The following is a 13,675-nucleotide window of genomic DNA, read 5'->3' as shown; positions in this document are numbered from 1 at the left end:
GGAAACTGCAGAACTGTACACATGGTTGTTTGCTTTGTTTAATAGAAGAGCTACCAAGATCGATGTGTCAGCACTGTTGTCTTGTCTTTTGAATTACTGGGTCATTAACCTTTAGCTGCCTTCCCACACGGAGCATGATTTCATAATTCAGCATTTGTACCCCCACAACATGTTTTTCTTTCTTCATTAGATTCTTGAGAGACAGAAAAAACAGTTACAAGGAGAAAGTCTGGGCCCTGGGTCTCCATCCTGCCTGGGCTGTTCTGAAGCTGGGAATGGGGCAGGAGGATGAGACATAGGACTCATGACCCCAGCCCACCATGTGACATGGGGAAAGTAGCTTTACCTCCTAGGGCCTTGTAGCATTAATGGACTTTAAAATGAACAGGCAAACACTATAGAATCCTAGGGCTGGAAGAGACCTCAGACGGTCATCGAGTCCCATAGAGAACAATCAGAGCACCTGATGATTCTTCCCAAACCCAAAATAGCACCAAGAGTGTTAAAATCAGAAACATCCCCCTGCTGAAATCTCTCTGCCTAAAGATCTCCAGCAAGGGGAAGTCTTTTGAAATTTGATGAACATCACTAGAATTTCAATGTCTGAACCCTCACATGGAAACAAAATCAATGTCATTATTACAGAATTTTCTCCCACTGTTTCAACTTCCTCCAGTCAGAATCTCAGAGTTACTTTTGTCCCATCCTTTGGCAAAAATTGAGACCGGAGACCATTTATGATTTGAAATGCTGAATTGTTACTACTCAGCATAAACTGGGAAACAGATATTGTCTGTCATCGTTTGTGATGTTTATTTCACAAAAGAGAAAAAAAAGAAGATTTTCATGCATGAACTTTCGGTTCATAAAACCAATTGATTCCCTGCTCCCCGCCTGACATTGAAACCAAAAAATAACAGTTTTAAAGAGCTGGGCATCAACAAAAGAAAAAACCACCATTCAAATTGGGTGAACAAAAAAGGGCTTTAAATTATGGTTCTTCTAACTGGTTACAGAATTGAAGAAATCAGTAAATAAACTTTATACTTGCTAATTCACATCTGTCAAACGAATGCAAAGCTGGCTCAGGTCTCCAAACCAGCTGTTTCCAAAATGGGTCCCAGAGGAACAGAGATACCTGTTTAAATATCTAACCTGTGATTTCTTTTTATGACAAATGGCTGCAAAAATAAGGGAAGGGAAAGCTGCCACTTCCACCTTCAGAACTGAATTGTATAAATATAAAACATTGATACAAACGTATTCTTCATACAGAAAATATCTTCTCACAAGGCACTAGAGTGAGGATGTGTCCAGGGGTGTTTCGCCTTGTGTGGCCATTTTTCAAGCCTGTTTTGAATGCCGCTGCCGAGGGGGAATGTCGTTAGTTCTTGAGCGGCGCACTGCAGAGAACTCCTGTTGCAAGCAGGCTGGGAGCAGTGACTTCTGTCTTGTCACAGGAAGGAGGCAGACCCAGCAGGTGAGGGGATTATGCCAGGCATCCTGAAAACTGAGTGGTCTTCCTAGGCTGAGGCTGCTTCCCAGTCATTTGCATCTTGTGTGAATGGCTTTCCTTGGCACCGGCCATGAGGAATCACCCCAGTGCATAGATCTCAATGGGGAAGTGGATTACAGTTCTCTCTGGTTCCTCCCTGTGCCCCTATGCCAGCAGCCCAAGGCGGGTCACTTTGGCAGACAGGAATGAGTGGATAATGAAGACGATGGTTTTGGGGCAGGAGTGCAGGTCCAGTTGCTGTAATAAAAGGGAATATTTGCAATGGTCAGTGCTCTGCTCAGCCACCCAGCCACCCCTCTGCTAATCCAGGGCCCCTTGCAGGTCGGGGCAGGGCTGAGGTGTGCGGGGAAGTCATGTTGGTGAGGCCAGAGCCCAGGAGAGGGTATTCTTCTTCAGGGGCTCGCTCAGGCTCACTGGGAATGTCAGCACCACAACTAAAACCCATGGCCTGACCTGGGCGCAGGGGCTTAGGCTGCAGGACTGTTTAACTGATAGGCCGAGCCCTGGGCTCTCCCACCTCGCAGAGCCTAAGCCCGCAGGTCTGTGCTGCAGGGAGATGGGCCCATTGTCTGAGCCCTGTGCGCAGCAGTCTGCTGGCGGGGGCCAGCACCAGAGGTTTATCTGCTGTGCAGACATGCCCATTCAAGCAGGATGGGAAGGAAGAGTCTGAAATTGCTGTGGGTACCTCTACCCTAGAGCTAGAGGCGTTATTTCCAGCAGAGGCAGCCGGGCCAGTGCCACCGAGCTGCAGTGCAGCCAGCCACAGCAGCATGGGGAAAGCTGCTGAGGGTTCCTGAGGGCCTGGCTGCACTACAGAGTTATTCTGGAACAGCTTCTTCCAGCATTATTAATCCAAAATAAGATGTTCTGGAATAATACGTCTGCACTATAGGGAAGGCCCAAAGCAAGCAGGACTTACTCTGAAATAGTGTGTCCACACACAGTAGACTCTTTTAGATCAGAGCCCCTGGAAGCAGTGCTATGGGAGTACTAGGTCTACACAGCAATGTTATTTTGGAATAAGCCATTCCGGAATAGTTTATTTCAAAATAGCCCCATTCTCTGTCTACACAGCCCCCCTTTCAGAGAAGGTGCTGTCCCTCGCAGAATAAGAACGGCCACACTGGGTCAGAACAAAGGCCCATCCAGCCCAGCAGCCTGTCTACCGACAGCGGCCAGTGCCAGGTGCCCCAGAGGGGGTGGACCAAAGACAACGATCGACCGATTTGTCTTCTACCATCCATCTCCAGCCTCTGACAATCAGAGGCCAGGGACACCATTCCTACCCTTGGCTATCAGCCATTTATGGACCTCACCTCCATGAATTTATCTAGATCTTTCTTAAATTCTGTTATAGTCCTAGCCTTCACAGTCTCCTCTGGCAAAGAGTTCCACAGATTAACTATGTGCTAAGTGAAGAAGAACTTTATTAGTTTTAAACCTGCTACCCATTAATTTCATTGGTGTCCTCTAGTTCTTGTATTACGGGCACAAGTAAATAACTTCTCCTTATTCACCCTCTCCACACCTGTCAGAATTTTACATACCTCTATTATGTCCCCTCTGTCTCCTCTTTTCCAAACTGAAAAGTCCCAAACTTTTAAGCCTCTCCTCATACAGCACCTGTTCCAAGCCCCTAATCATTCTAGTTGCCCTTTTCTGAACCTTTTCCAGTGCCAGGATATCTTTTTTTCAGGTGAGGAGACCACATCTGTACACAGTATCAAGATGTGGCTGTACCATCAGTTTATACAGGGGCAGTAAGATACTCCTGGTCTTATTTTCTATCCCTTTTTAAATAATAGCTAACATCCTATTTGCCTTTTTGACTGCCTCTGCACACTGTGTGGATGTTTTCAAGGAACTATCCACGCTAACTCCAAGATCTCTTTCCTGATTGGTTATAGCTAAATTAGCCCCCATCATATTGAATATATAGTTGGAGTTATTTTTTCCAATGCGCAATGTTGCATTACACTTATCCACATTGCATTTCATTTGCCATTTTGTTGCCTAATCACTCAGTATGACGAGATCTTTTTGAAGTTCTTCACCGTCTGCCTTTGTCTTGACTATCTGGAACAGTTTAGTGTCATCTGCAAACTTTGCCACCTCACTGCTCACCCCTTTCTCCAAATCATTTATGAATAAATTGAACAGGATTGGTCCTAAGAACATAAGAATGGCCATACTGGGTCAGACCAAAGGTCCATCGAGCCCAGCATCCCATCTGCCGACGGTGGCCAATGCCAGGTGCCCCAGAGAAGGAGAACAGAAGACAATGATCAAGTGATTTATCTCCTGCCATCCATCTCCTGCCCTTGTTATGAAGGCTAGGGCACCATACTTTATCCCTGGCTAATAGCCATTTATGGACCTAACCTGCAAAAATTTATCAAGCTCTTTTTTAAACCCTAATAGAGTCCTGGCCTTCACAGCCTCCTCCGGCAAGGAGTTCCACAGGTTGACTGTGCGCTGTGTGAAGAAAAATTTCCTTTTATTAGTTTTGAACCTACTACCCATCAATTTCATTTGGTGTCCCCTAGTTCTTGTATTACGGGAAAAGGTAAATAATTTTTCTATATTCATTTTCTCCACACCATTCATGATTTTATATACCTCTATCATATCGCCCCTCAATCGCCTTTTCTCCAAACTGAAAAGTCCCAGTCTCTCTAGCCTCTCCCCATATGGGACCCTTTCCAAGCCCCTGATCATCTTAGTCGCCCTTTTCTGAACCTTTTCTAATGCCAATATATCTTTTTTGAGGTGAGGAGACCACATCTGCACGCAGTACTCGAGATGTGGGCGTACCATAGTTTTATATAGGGGAAGTATGATCTCTTTTGTCTTATTATCGATCCCTTTTTTAATAATTCCTAACATCCTATTTGCCTTACTAACTGCCGCTGCACACTGCGTGGATGTCTTCAGAGAACTATCCACTATAACTCCAAGATCCCTTTCCTGATCTGTCGTAGCTAAATTTGACCCCATCATGTAGTACGTGTAATTTGGGTTATTTTTTCCAACATGCATTACCTTACACTTACCCACATTAAATTTCATTTGCCATTTTGCTGCCCAATCACTCAGTTTGCTGAGATCTTTTTGTAGTTCTTCACAATCCCTTTTGCTTTTGACTGTCCTGAACAACTTGGTGTCATCTGCAAACTTTGCCACCTCACTGCTTACCTCATTTTCTAGATCATTGATGAACAAGTTGAACAGGATCGGTCCCAGGACTGACCCCTGGGGAACACCACTAGTTACCCTCCTCCATTGTGAAAATTTACCATTTATTCCCACCCTTTGTTTTCTGTCTTTTAACCAATTCCCGATCCATGAAAGGACCTTTCCTCCTATCCCATGACCACCTAATTTACATAAAAGCCTTTGGTGTGGGACCGTGTCAAAGGCTTTCTGGAAATCTAGGTATATTATGTCCACTGGGTGCCCCTTGTCCGCATGTTTATTAACCCCTTCAAAGAATTCTAATAGATTAGTTAGACACGACTTCCCTCTGCAGAAACCATGCTGACTTTTGCCCAACAATTCGTGCTCTTCTATGTGCCTTGCAATTTTACTCTTTACTAGTGTTTCTACTAATTTGCCTGGTACTGATGTTAAACTTATCGGTCTATAATTGCCAGGATCTCCTCTAGAGCCTTTTTTAAATATTGGTGTTATATTGGCCATCTTCCAGTCATTTGGTACCAAAGTGGATTTAAAGGATAGGTTACAAACCACTGTTAATAACGCCGCAATTTCACATTTGAGTTCTTTCAGAACCCTTGGGTGAATACCGTCTGGTCCTGGAGACTTGTTACTATTCAGCTTATCAATTAATTCCAAAACCTCCTCTAATGTCACTTCAATCTGAGTGAGTTCCTCAGATTTGTCACCTAAAAAGGCTGGCTCAGATTTAGGAACCTCTGTAACATCCTCAGCCATGAAGACTGAAGCAAAGAAATCATTTAATCGCTCCGCAATGGCACTGTCTTCCTTGATAGCTCCTTTTATATCTTTATCATCCAAGGGCCCCACTGCTTTTTTAGCAGGCTTCCTGCTTCTAATGTATTAAAAAAACATTTTACTATCATTTTTTGAATTTTTGGCTAGCTGTTCCTCAAAATCTTTTTTGGCTTTTCTTACTACATTATGACACTTAATTTGGGAGTGTTTATGTTCCTTTCTATTTTCCTCACTAGGATTTGACTTCCACTTTTTAAAAGCTGCCCTTTTCTCTCTCACTGCCTTTTTAACATGGCTGTTTAGCCATGGTGGTTCTTTGTTAGGTCTCTTACTGTGTTTTTTTATTTGGGGTATACATTTAAGTTGGGCCTCTAGTATGGTGTCTTTAAACAGTTTCCATGCAGCTTCCAGGGATTTTAGTCCTAGCACTGACCCTTGAGGGGACACCACTTGTTAGCCCTCTCCATTTGGAAAGTTTACCATTTACAGCAGTGGGAGGGATAGCTCAGTGGTTTGAGCAGTGCCCTGCTAAACCCAGGGTTGTAAGCTCAGTCCTAAAGGAGGCCATTTAGGGATTGGGGCAAATAGCTGTCAGGGATGGTGCTTGGCCCTGCCAAAAAAGGGCAGGGAACTGGACAAGACGACCTCCCTAGGTCCCTTCCAGCTCTAGGAGGTATATGTGTCCGAGTGCGTTGATTGATTCACACCTACTCTTTGCTTCCAGTCTTTTAACCAGTTTGCAGTCTATGAAAGGACCTTCCCTGTTAGCCCATGACAACTTAATTTACATAAGAGCCTTTGATGAGGTACCACGTCAAAGGCTTTCTGGCAATCCAAGTATACTACATCCACTGGATCCCCCCGCCTGCATGTTTGTTAACCCCTTCAAAGAACTCTAACAGATTAGTAAGACATGATTTCCCTCTGCAGAAACCATGCTGACTTTTGCCCATCAAATTATGTTCTTTTATGTGCCTGACAATTTTATTCTTTACTATTGTTTCAACTAATTTGCCCGGAACTGACATTAGACTTACCGGCCTGTAATTGCCAGGGTCACTTCTAGAACCCTTTTTAAATATTGGTGTCACATTAGCTATCTTCCAGTCATTAGGTCCAAAGGTCCATAAGCTGATCCAAAGGACAGGTTACAAACTAGTGTTAACAGTTCTGCAATTTCCCCCTTGGGTTTTTCCAGAACCCTTGGATGAACGATACCCAGTCCCAGTGACTTGCTAACATTAAGTTTACCTATTTGTTCCAAAAGCTCCTCTAATGACACTTCAATCCAGGACAGTTCCTCAGTTTCATTTCCCACAAAAAATGGTGCAGATTTGGGAATCTCCCCAACATCCTCAGCCATGAAGACTGAAGCAAAGAAATCATTGAGCCTCTCCGCAATGGCTTTATTGTCCTTGATTGCTCCTTTTGTATTTGTATCATCTAGGGGACCCACTGGTTTTTTAGCAGTCTTCCTGTTTCTAATGTACTGAAAAAAACAGTTTGTTATTACTTTGACCTTTTGGCTAGCTGTTCCTCAAGCTCTTTTTTGGCTTTCCTTATTACAGTTTTACACTTAGTTTGGTAGCGTTTATGTTCCTTTCTATTTCCCTCACTAGGATTTGCCTTCCACTTTTTGAAAGATGTCTTTTTATCCCTCACCGCTTGTTTTACATGGGTGTTAACCCATGGTGGCTCTTTTTTTTTTCGGTCTCTTGGTACGTTTTTTAATTTGGGGTATAATCTGGGAATGAGGTTTACCTATTTTGAAATAAGACATCTACTGTTTGGAAATTACTTCATAACAGCAGTTGCATTGTGTAGATGCTCACAAAGTTATTTCAAAAGAGTGGCTGTTATTCCAAAAATAACTTTGCTGTGTAGACACACCCTGACAGGAAGATGCTCAGGTTAATGAACGTGGCTTGCCTTGGCTACGTTACCAAGGTTAGCGCACTAGTTCTCGGGGTGCACACAGGTGAACACCCAGTTGGGCAGGGAAGGACACAGCCTTGTTTTACAGCAGCAAAGCCAGGAGTGGGGGAACTGACACCAGTGGGAGCAGCTGGCAGCAGGCTGCTTGCTGGTCCCACATGACCCCTCTCAGCCATCTGCTGCCTCCCCCAGCACCCCACCTGACAGGACTTGGCTCCCAGAACCGCTCAGAGCAACACTTTAAAAGCATAACACTCCCACCCACGATCCCTTCCTCTCTGTAGACTAGAAGTGGGATCTGAGCACTCCTGGCCCTGCCCGACACCACCCCAGGCCTTCTCCCAGCACCGCACTCCATGTCCAGCAGAAGCCCTGGCAGCTGGGCATACTGTCATCCTGGCTTCTCTCTTCTTCAGCGGGTGCCAGACTCTCGCATTGCCCCTGCTGAGAAGCACCTGCCCTCAGAGGCTGCGTATCATTCCCGCCCCTCCTTCTCCCGGGGACCCGGAGGGAGCATGCAAAAGGCAGAAACAGCAAGTGAGCAGAGCCCCACACTAACGCACAATCTCGCCCTCAGTGCTGCCAAAGTCCAGGTAGAGCATCTTGGCTCCATCATCAGAGGACATCTGCAGCTTCTCGAAGGGCTGCTGCAGCAGGATGGTCCGGCTGAGGCCCGGCTCTGTGGTGAAGATGGTGAAGCCCTTGTCGATGTGGATGGACAAGGTGCAGTCCCGCCCGTTCCATGTGCAGGCTGGAAGAGAGCAGGGCAGAATGGCATCCTGAAGATGCATGCCCCCTGCCCCAGAGCCTCCTCTGCTCCATGGGGCAGCGGGGCTGGGTGAGAGCCAGGTGCAATGCAACCCTGCAGGGTATGCAGGACATCACTTCCTGCCCCACACCCCAGTGCCGTCCCCCAGAGCTCAGAGCCAAGCCAAGCTGGTACCACTAAGGGCCCTGAGGGGGTGGGGAGGACCTGAGAGCCAGGTGGAGACACAACTGAGTCACAATGCCAGCCGCAGAGCCGCCTCTGAAACATGCTGCCTCCCTGGAGCTCTCCCTGCTCCTCAGCCCGCAGGTAAGGTACACCCCTGCTTTAATCCTTTTCTCGTGAGTGGAGACCAGCTTCCTACAAGCTCTTTACTATGTCTCTCCATGTAGAGCCTTCACTTTCACACAACTCTACAGTACGTCTTTTGTGGTGTATCTCCATTATTAAGTACTTCACACGGAAACTTTTTATAATTTCGTATTAAATAAGGTAAAGAAAATGTCGTTATACCAGACTAGGTCTCTCCCCTTTTACGTAATCAATTGCCCTGTTGAATGAATGAGGTGTGGCTGGATAAGGCATGAAAGGCGGCGGGTCCAGCGAGAGCTGAAATGTCTAGAGAGGAGATGGAAGCCAGATCTCAGAACAGTAAGATCTGTCAGGTGGGCTCATAAAAAGAAGCCTGGACCTTAGTCACCTTTAAGTGCCTGTTTAGGAATCACCCTCTGAAGTGGGGCAGAGTTAAGACAACACCCAGAAGAAGGTACCACAGATTCTGCATATGCATGAACTGATGGCTGACCAATTACCACAGACCTCCCGGACAGGGAAGCTGCTGTAAATTAGAGTATCTTGCAGGGGGATGGATGAAGGAAGTTAGGGGAGCAAGTAGTTCGTAACAGCGAGGAGCTGGAGCGTGCTTGTATGCATGAGTGAGTGCCTGAGTGTAACACATCATATGCATATGATAACGCAGTGATCGAGGTCTGTTACCAATAAATGTGGCATTTGTCTTATCCCCCTGCAAAAGGCCCTGCACCATTCTTTTAAGTACAGCAGGGTCCCCTGCACTGCTTTGCCACAGGCACATCCCAGCGGCTCCCCAAGCAGTGGCTGGACTGGCCTGGCCCATGTCTGAGTCTCTCTGAGACCAGGGGGCTGGAGGCACTGTCTGTGTGGGCAGGCAGCAAGCAGCCCTGCAGGTCCTCACGGGTACCCACCTCGCTTCATCTGCTCACCGCACCGTGCCTAGCTCCTGAGCTGCAGCTAGCAGACTCTTCCCCTCCCGGCAGCTGGGTATTCCCCCCATACGGCCCCAGACCATGGCACTCCCTGGGGAGCGCTCCTCCCCCTCCAGAGCCCCCCGTTCGCCCCTGCCAGGCGACCCTTTGCCACATCTGGCACTGGCTGGACTCGCCGGTCTTGCACCACGTGCTGAGGTATTTGATGCCCTTTCACCTCACCGAACACGGCTGTGCATAACCCCACCCACTCCCGGTGTGGAGGGGCCGGTGCCTCATTACTCCCCCAGGAGACACTGAGGGTCTCCCTCTGAGCTGCAGCTGCTGAGGAGAGGCTCTCTATGAGAAGGGGCCTTTGAGGGGGGGCCACCCCCCCCACTGCCTGATCCTTGCAGGCACATCTCTGCCCCCCACAGCGCCTGACCTGCTGAGACTTCCTGAGTGACCTCAGCTGCACTGTGACAGCCGTCCACCAGCCCCCGGGTCCACGTGGCCAGGTCCCGGGGCGTCTCCACGCTGAACAGGTGCGTTTCCACCCCCTTCTTGGTTCCTGTCCGCAGGGCGAAGGAGAGCTCCGCATCGTACAGCAGGGAGCCCTTGGATGGGCCAGAGTGCACAAGTCTGGTGGGAGAACAAGAGACTGGTCACCCCCAGCCACGAGCACAATGACGAAAGCTCACCACTGGTGAGGGAGCACGGCCTAGTGGTTAGGGCACCAGCCTCCTATGCAGGAGATCTTTTCTGCTTCCTGGGCAAGTCACTTACTCCTTCCACAGCAGCCTTCACAGGGGTTTGTGTGCCTGACTTCCCGATTCCCAGGGGAGTTCGAGTCATGGCCCCCCTGCCTTGACCACATTGGCCAGTGGGGATCGGAACACTGCCTGCAGCGTGGGGGGACCATCTGAGTGCCTGCTGGGGGTCATGCACATGCTCATGGAGCCAGCAGGGGCCAGCCCCTCTGGAAGGCACCAGGACTCTCCCCCCTCCATGTGGGTTTCCTTTCAGGTGCAATGGGAGACGCAGCCTGAGTTTGTGCATGTCAGCTCCTGGTGCTCTGTCACTAGCACCTTACCAACAAGGATCTCAAAGCACTTTGCACATGGCAACAAATGCCATCTCCCAGCCCCACCCTAGTGCTGCCTTCTGGGTCAGGACAGGACAGGACAGGACAGGACAGGACAGGGAGCCCACTTAAGGGCACAAGTGGGGCCCCACAGGAGTCTGTTTCGCGACCAGTTCTATTCCACATCTTCATCAACGATTTAGATAGAGAGTACGCTTATTAAGTCTGCAGATACCACCCAGCTGGGAGGGGTTGCAACTGCTTTGGAGGAGAGGGTCAGAATTCAAAATCGTCTGGACAGACTGGAGAAGTGGTCTGAGATAAACAGGATGACGTTTAATAAGGACAAACGCAAAATACTCCACTTAGGGAGGAATAGTCAGTTTCACACACACAGAATGGGAAGTGACTGTCTAGCCAGGAGTCCTGCAGAAAGGGAGCTTGGGGTCAGAGTGAACCACGAGCTAAATATGAGTCAACAGTGTGATGCTGTTCCAAAAAAAGCAAACATGATTCTGGGATGCATTAACAGGAGTGTTGTGAGCAAGACATGAGAAGTCATTCTTCCGCTCTACTCAGCACTCATTAGGCCTCGGTTGTAATATTGTGTCCCGTGCTGGGCACTGCATTTCAAGAAAGATGTGGAGAAATTGGAGAGGGCCCAGAAAAGAGCAATAAGAACAATCAAAGGTCTAGAGAACATGAGCGCTGAGGGAAGATGGAAAGAACTGGGCTTGTTCAGTTTAGAAAAGAGAAGACAGAGAGGGTACATGATAGCAATACCTAAAAGAGTGTTACAAGGAGAAGGGAGAAAAATTGTTCTCTTTGGCCCTGAGGTCAGGACAAGTAGAAATGGGCTTAAATGGCAGCAAAGGAGGTTTAGGTTGGGCATTAGGAAAAACTTCCTGTCAGGGTGGTTAAACAGAGGGATAAATTGCCTGGAAAGTCTGTGGAATCTCCATCACTGGACATATTTTAGAGCAGGTTAAACAGACGACTACGAGGGATGATGTAGAGGGATAGCTCAGTGGTTTGAGCATTGGCCCTATAAATCCAGGGGTGAGCATTCAATGTTTGAGATGCCTACTTAGGGGTGTAAGACAACCAGATGCTTTCTTTCTATTAAAAATAAATGAGCAGGGATGGTGCTTGGTCCTGCCAAGAGGGCAGGGGACTGGACTCACTGACCTCTTGAGGTTCCTTCCACTCCTAGCGTTCTATGATTCCCACCCCCCCACCCTGCTGCTGGGCCAGGGGTGCCGGACCCTGGTTCCGGCCAGCACCAATCAATGCTTGCTCAGTGAAGTCAGGACATAGGAATAATGAAGGGGAACTGAGGAGGTGAAATTAAGGGGATGTACCTGGGTGCAGCACACCCCTAAGAGACTGCCTAGCTCTGGGTGAGGCTCTGAGTATTTCCAGTACCCTGGGCACATGGCCACAGCACACCCAGGAGCAGGTAAACAGGGAAGGGCAGTCCCAGCCGGCCCAGAACTCAGGTGAGCAGGCAAATGTGGTCCCCGCTGCCCCACTGCTCGGGTGACACGAGTGGACAAGGGCGGTCTCCCACTGCCCCAGGAGACGGTGGCTGCATTCCCAGCCCCGAGAGTCCCCACAAATCCCTAACTCCCTGCCCTGAACCCCTCACCCCCACCCTGAGCCCCTCCATACCTCTCAAATCCCTGCACTGGCCCCTCCCATTCCCCTCTCCTGCCCCCCACACCTTCAGCCCCTGTCCTGACTCCTGCACCTCCACCAACTCCAACCCTGCTTGCTGGGCTCTCTGACCCCCTTCTAATGCTCCAGAGCCCATTTTCCGGTGTCCCTGCAACAGGGCCAGCTGCCAGCAGAGGCCGCTGCAGCCCCATTTATGGCTCTCAACAGCCAGATCACAGCTGAGACACAGGTGCTAACTCTATCCCGCCTGGTCCACCCTTCCCCCTGCTCACACGCAGCCCTCCCCCACTCCACCCCGTGCCCCACCCCCACCCCTCCTCCACTGTATGTCCCACTCAGGTCCTGCACCCCCACCCCACCCCTGCACCCTCCCCACCTCCCAGACTCTGCACCCCCACCCCAGATGCTCCTCCACCAAACTCCCACTCAGACCCTGCACCCCAACCTCCACCCCATTCCTGCAAAGTCACCCTCCCACCCAAGTCCCCAGCCTGGCTGCGTTTGGGCAGGTAGCAAAGAGCTGCTTGTGGTTGCCTGGGAACGGGCCTGGGGAGATGCCAGCTCCCAGTAGACCTGGTCCTCAGCCCTTCTGGCAGCGCAAAGCAGCCGCTGTACGCAGGCAACCGCAGAGCTTTTCGGAGGCCTGGCACTGTCCGTGCTACTGCCTCAGAGGGGAAGGACTCGCACCAGCAGGAAACCACTGGTCCCTGGGGTTCGGGAGGCTGCATCACTTTATTGCAGCAGAAGGGCCCAGGTCCTCAACAGCATTTCACCTCCTCTGTTCCACTGATCAGGACACTGGCCAGTGTCCCGTAAATCCCAGCGCTTCTCGCCCGTTTTCAGCCCCTGGCCAGCAGGGGGAGGTAGAAGCTCGGGAAAGCGGCCTCAGCCGAACCACTGCACCCAAGGGCGAGGGCAGCTTTCCAAGCACTAGCTGCGAGGCCCCTGGCTCGGTACCCGCCAGGCTTGGAGCCCTACCGCGCCGGGCGGGTGCTGCTGAGCAGGCGCACTGGCTCAGAGCCAGGCCGGTGCCCCCTGGGCAGCCACAGAGGAGCCTGGGCCACTTGTGTGCCGAGCTCCCTGCTGGGGGTCCCGGCTGTGAGGGACTGGAGAGCGATGCTCCTGCAGAGCGAGCAGAGGCTTGGGCCGTGTACCAACAAACCCGCCACCGGCGCCCAGCCCTCTGCCACTGGAGGGAGGGGAGAGATCCCAGGGAGCAGTGGGGGAGCAGGGACCCTGCAGCAGGTCCTGCCCAGCTCCCTAAGCCCGGTGACCTTGGGAAGCTAGAAAGGCTCAGGCAGCACTCCGGTGTCATTGCATCTTTCTCCAAGAGCCTCCTGAGGAGCTGAGCAATGCCCCCTCCCTGCCAGCACAGGAGGCCAACGCCCAGTACAACCAGGTGCTGAAGACGAGCCCCGCACAGGCCCCTGGGGGGCCCTCTAGCATTCACAATGGCGCTGCTCAGCTCCGGCTCCGCTCTGGGCCCTGCATTTCAGGGA

The 13,675-nt window shown here is 50.1% G+C and overlaps 1 protein-coding gene across 1 annotated transcript in view; it reads right to left on the bottom strand.

Moving 5' to 3' along the window:
• Nucleotides 1-787: 787 nt before the first annotated feature.
• Nucleotides 788-13,675, bottom strand: part of SNTA1 (syntrophin alpha 1) — a 55,276-nt gene continuing 42,388 nt past the window's right edge. Inside the window, exons 6-8 of the mRNA XM_075012106.1 lie at nucleotides 9,861-10,057; nucleotides 7,990-8,177; nucleotides 788-1,753 (exon numbers count right to left, since the gene is read on the bottom strand). Coding sequence (XP_074868207.1) covers nucleotides 1,661-1,753; nucleotides 7,990-8,177; nucleotides 9,861-10,057 — 478 coding nt within the window. The 3' untranslated portion in view covers nucleotides 788-1,660. The remainder of the gene's footprint in view (nucleotides 1,754-7,989; nucleotides 8,178-9,860; nucleotides 10,058-13,675) is intronic.

This window comes from Carettochelys insculpta, chromosome 17 (genome assembly GCF_033958435.1).
Source record: "Carettochelys insculpta isolate YL-2023 chromosome 17, ASM3395843v1, whole genome shotgun sequence".
NCBI classification, from domain to species: Eukaryota; Metazoa; Chordata; order Testudines; family Carettochelyidae; genus Carettochelys; species Carettochelys insculpta.
The sequence above is the reverse complement of the archived record's forward strand: the minus strand, read 5'-3'. Positions and strand labels throughout refer to the sequence as shown.